General features: G+C 40.0%; 1 protein-coding gene across 2 annotated transcripts; it reads left to right on the top strand.

Moving 5' to 3' along the window:
* Positions 1 to 412: 412 nt before the first annotated feature.
* LOC311074561 (keratin, type I cytoskeletal 19-like) lies at positions 413 to 3,777 on the top strand. 2 transcript variants are annotated; one of them, XM_084101269.1, is made up of 8 exons: positions 427 to 980; positions 1,163 to 1,245; positions 1,783 to 1,939; positions 2,110 to 2,271; positions 2,469 to 2,594; positions 2,702 to 2,922; positions 3,046 to 3,059; positions 3,147 to 3,777. In XM_084101269.1, exons 1-8 carry the CDS (start codon positions 489 to 491, stop codon positions 3,269 to 3,271), a joined length of 1,380 nt encoding a protein of 459 aa, XP_083957395.1. In that variant the 5' UTR covers positions 427 to 488; the 3' UTR covers positions 3,272 to 3,777. The 2 variants fall into 2 exon arrangements, with proteins under 2 accessions (XP_083957396.1, XP_083957395.1); XM_084101270.1 differs by lacking the exon at positions 3,046 to 3,059 and having other exon boundaries at positions 413 to 980; positions 2,702 to 2,927.
* Positions 3,778 to 4,748: the final 971 nt, after the last annotated feature.

Here is a 4,748-nt window from a genome sequence, read left to right as displayed (position 1 = left end):
TTCTTTATTATAATTAAAATGGTGAATTTATAAAATCTTGCCCGGCTCAGCCTCCTTTTCCTACTTCTAATTCTCAAAGAGATTTCCTCCACTGGCACAAAACACTTACAAACACGCTCATTAACACACACACATGTATACAACTTGTGTGTCGAAAGCCTAGTTGTCTTATTGTACTCCCTCCATTGTAGTCTGGAGGGTGAGTACATCTAAGGAGTATAAAATTCTTTTGCAGTTTCCTCACCAGGGTGGAGCCTGAACACTAAGTTTCAACTCTGCTGTTGGTGACAGCTGGGTCTGGCACAAACACACTCTCCCACACACACCTTACCTCCCTCACCCACCCACAAAGTGCTGGAGCCACCCTGGATCTCCATCTCTATAAGAGGTCAGAGCTGGGCTCAAACGTGCCATCCTAGCCAGGACAACTCTAACGGTTTCCTTCAGTGTCCTCTCTGGGTTCATCTCATCTCCGTATCCATCCAACTATGTCGGTCTCTGTTCGCACAACATCCTACAAAGGTCCCAAGACTGTGACCTCAAAGTCCATAGTCACCAAGAGTCGGAGCTGTTCGCCAGCCTTCCCACAGAAAGCCTTCAGCGTGCATGGAGGTGGTCATGGTGGAAGCACCCGCATCTCTTCCTCCTTGCTGCATTCCAGAATTGGAGGCGGTGGAGGATACGGCGGAGGATACGGTTTTGGTGGAGGATATGGTGGAGGATTTGGTGGAGGATTTGGTGGAGGATTTGGTGGAGGATTTGCAGGAGGCTGCGTTGTAAATGACCACCAGCTGAATGAGAAGGCCACCATGCAGAACCTGAACGACCGTCTGGCGTCCTACCTGGAGAAGGTGCGCTCCCTGGAGGCTGCCAATGCCATTCTGGAGAGGCAGATCCGCGAGTACTATGAGAAGAAGGGGCCGATCGCACAGAGGGACTACAGCGCCTACTGGAACACCATCAAGGACCTGAAGGACAAGGTACAGTGATCTCTAAATGAATGACACATATAGCAAATTCTAGTGTACTGACATTTCTTTGCATACAGCAGCTGAAAAGCAGACTGCAGATAATCACTTCAGGTTCTGATGATCTACAGCAATGCTCCAGATTTATACATTCTAATGTAATACAATTTATATATCAATATTCTACCTTTCAGATTAAAAATGCTACCATCCACAACGCCAACATCCTCCTGCAGATCGACAACTCTAAACTGGCTGCTGATGACTTCAGGGTGAAGTAAGTTAAACAGTGTTGACCACTAACTTAGACATAACGTTGATGCCTAAAATGCATCACAGTGTTTATCTATGCCATTCAAAAGTTTGGGGTCATAAAGATTTTTTTGTTTTTTTGTAATGTATTACAGTTTCGACAAAAAATATTAAGCAGCACAACTGTTTTCAACATTGATAATAATAATAATAATAATAATAAGAAGAAGAAGAAGAAGAATATGTCTTGAGCACCAAATCAGTGTATTAGAATGATTTCTGAACGATCATGTGACACTGAAGACTGTTATGATGCTGAATATTCAGCTTTGACATCACAGGAAAAAATTGCATTTGAAATAATATTTTACATTATTAATGTTTTACTGTATTTTTATCCAAAAAATGCAGCAGTGGTGAGCATGAGACTTTCAAAAATATTTTAATACTTTCATACTGAGACCAAAATTTTGTATGGTAGTGTGTGTATATATATGATACTCGTCATGTTTAAATGTTGATCTGTGAGTTTAATTCCCTGTGTGACCTTTCCACCAATCAGATATGAGCATGAGGTGGTGATGCGCCAGTGCGTGGAGTCCGACATCGCTAACCTGAATCGCTTGCTGGACCAGACACACCGGGCAAAGGCCGACCTAGAGATGCAGATCAAGAATCTGCAGGAAGAGCTGGAGTTTATGAAGAAGAACCACCAGGAGGTTTGTAGTAGCTTTCTGACATAATCATCTATATATGACTGATCCTGAAAGTTTGGACCACTATATTATATTATATTATATTATATTATATTATATTATATTATATTATATTATATTATATTATATTATATTATATTATATTATATTATATTATATTATGACGTTTTCAGGAGCTGGCAGCACTGAGGTGTCAGCTGACAGGCACAGTGAATGTAGAGGTTGATGCTGCTCCTCAGCAAGACCTGAACAAGGTTCTGGACGAGATTCGTTGTCATTACGAGACCATCATACAGAAACACCGCAGGGAACAGGAAGACTGGTTTAAAAAACAGGTAAGACCTTGTCTGTCTCTTTAAATTATCTTGTTGTGAATTCTAATTTACCATTATACATACTGAAAAACTGAGTTTACTGAAGAATAAACCACATATTCCAGCTGGTGTCTTATAGTACTGTGGTAAAACAATATATCTTAGATTACGATATTCAGTACTTGAATTCATATTGTGTGTTTCTGTCTTTCTTTTAGACGGCAGGATTGACCAAAGAGGTGACCCAGAGCACAGAAATCATCCAAACAACCAAGACACAGATCACAGATCTGCGACGCACTCTGCAGGGTCTGGAGATCGAGCTACAGTCGCAACTCTGCATGGTGAGAAACAAGTGAAAGACATTAGATACATTATCTGAACCAAAGGCAGTTTTATGGCCAAGTATGCTTTATTAAGATCTTTGTGCTTGTTCTCATTACTCAAACAGAAAGGAGCACTGGAGAACTCACTGGCAGAAACAGAGAATAGGTACAGCTGTATGCTAGCAGGCTACCAGAACCAAATCAACATGTTGGAGGCCGAGCTGTGTGAAATGCGGGCTAGCATTGAGCAACAGGGACGAGATTACGTCATGTTGTTGGACATCAAGAGCCGTCTGGAGCAGGAGATCGCCACCTACAGAAGCCTCCTGGAAAATCAGGACATTAAGTAAGGTCATTTATTTATAAAAGTTAATGTGAGTTAAAGTCAGTGAAGCATGGATCATGTTACATTATCTTGTCCTGGAATGGCTTCACTAATTCTTTTTTTTTCTTCCTCCTACTCTTCCAGGACTCAAATACCAGGTAATTGAAATCTATCTTTGTATATAGTGGTATGGTCAGTTTTAGGCATGTTTTACATTAAGCATTAATGACTCTTTTGCCTTTCAGGTGGATCTGTCTCTTTCTCTGGTGGATCTCACTCTGGCTCATCAGGTGGTTCCCACACCATCTCAACTGGTGGACCAACAATCCAAATAAAGCAAACCACCACCACTTCACACCGTACTTACTAAACACAGAGCATGCTGCTCTGTGAGACAGTATTCAAACACATGCACACATTTAATTCAAAACGAGTGTTCATACACATCATTTGTGATATGACAAAGAACAAGGAAACAAGTGTTTAAAAGCATTGAAATACACTCACTGTTGTGTTTTTGTGTGAAAGAAAAAACTGTCTCTGAAAATAAAAGTGCTGTCAGCAATAATTTCGTATGTGTGTTTTTTTTCCATAACACTATGACTAAAATTTAAAATGCTGCTAAACACATGGGAGTTATATTCTCGATGCTGTAGTTTATTTGATCAGTCACAGTATATCATTAATCAAGCTTAATTTGACTTTTCAACTACAATTAGGCAGGGTGAACTGAAAGCTTTTACAATATTTTAGCTATATATCATTGACAAAAGTATGTGGTGCATTTTCTTCCAAAAATGATTTTCTTTCTCAAATTCATGCTTCAAGTTGACAAAGCACAATAAACGAAATCACACAATAACTGTTTAACCAGACATAGCCTTAATTTGCATCTAAATCACTTTCATTGATTGTCTTTCATAATTCACTTACCATAATATTTATTAATTAATATTAGATAATTATTAATATTATAATTAATAAGAGATTAATAATTAATTTACTATCTTGAAAGCCTATAATTAAAAATAATGAACTGTGGTAATTAAACTTATTTGACACTGGGTATAACTGTACACACAAAAGACTGAGTCTCGCTGTATCGCTCAGGCTGCACTGCAGTGTCTATTCACAGGCGCGATCCCACTACTGATCGGCACGGGGACTTTGACCTGCTCCGTCTCCGACCTGGGCCGGTTCACCCCTCCTTGGACGACCTGGTGGTCCCGGGCTCCCCCAGGAGCACCATATCGATACCGAACTTAGTGCGGACACCCGATCGACATAGTCCACTGCAGTCCAGAACCCCTGAGCTCAAGCGATCCTCCAGCCTCAGCCTCCCAGTATCTTGGATTACAGGCGCGCGCCACTGCACCCGGCGAGAGCTGTGAGAATCAGCGCTGATACTGAATCTAGTGGCTCACAGCGACATCTAGTGCATGAAAACAGATGATTAGGTTACAATAAGGCACCGTTAATTAAAGCTTTTTATAATCTCCTTGGTTACTTTTTTATTTTAAATGGAAGTGGTATATTTTCTTCATAATTATATGTTTTCAAATGTATGCTTCAAGTTGATTCAACACACCACAAAAAAACACTACAGCTGTTTAACCAATTAAGTTTTCCATAACTTTCATATTTGCCTTTCATAATGCAATTATAAGAGTATTTATAGCGCTCTGTGAAAGCAGACTGTTAGACTACCGTATACCACAAACACACACACACACACACACACACACAAAACTCAATAGCTGTTTAACCACATTTAAGTTTTACATAACTTTCATGTAGTAGTAATAGTAGTCTATGGTAGTCTAACAGTCTGCTTTCATAGGGCGCTA

The sequence above is a fragment of the Abramis brama genome (genome assembly GCF_963993115.1).
Source record: "Abramis brama genome assembly, chromosome: 23".
Classification (NCBI taxonomy): Eukaryota; Metazoa; Chordata; class Actinopteri; order Cypriniformes; family Leuciscidae; genus Abramis; species Abramis brama.
Note: the sequence above shows the minus strand (reverse complement) of the source record. Positions and strands in the feature narration are given on the sequence as shown.

Coding starts and splice junctions, on each gene's coding strand:
- LOC311074561 (XM_084101269.1), top strand. CDS start 489: ATGTCGGTCTCTGTTCGCACAACATCCTACAAAGGTCCCAAGACTGTG. Junction 1,940..2,109: donor TGAAGAAGAACCACCAGGAG/GTTTGTAGTAGC, acceptor TGACGTTTTCAG/GAGCTGGCAGCACTGAGGTG. Junction 2,595..2,701: donor TACAGTCGCAACTCTGCATG/GTGAGAAACAAG, acceptor TTACTCAAACAG/AAAGGAGCACTGGAGAACTC.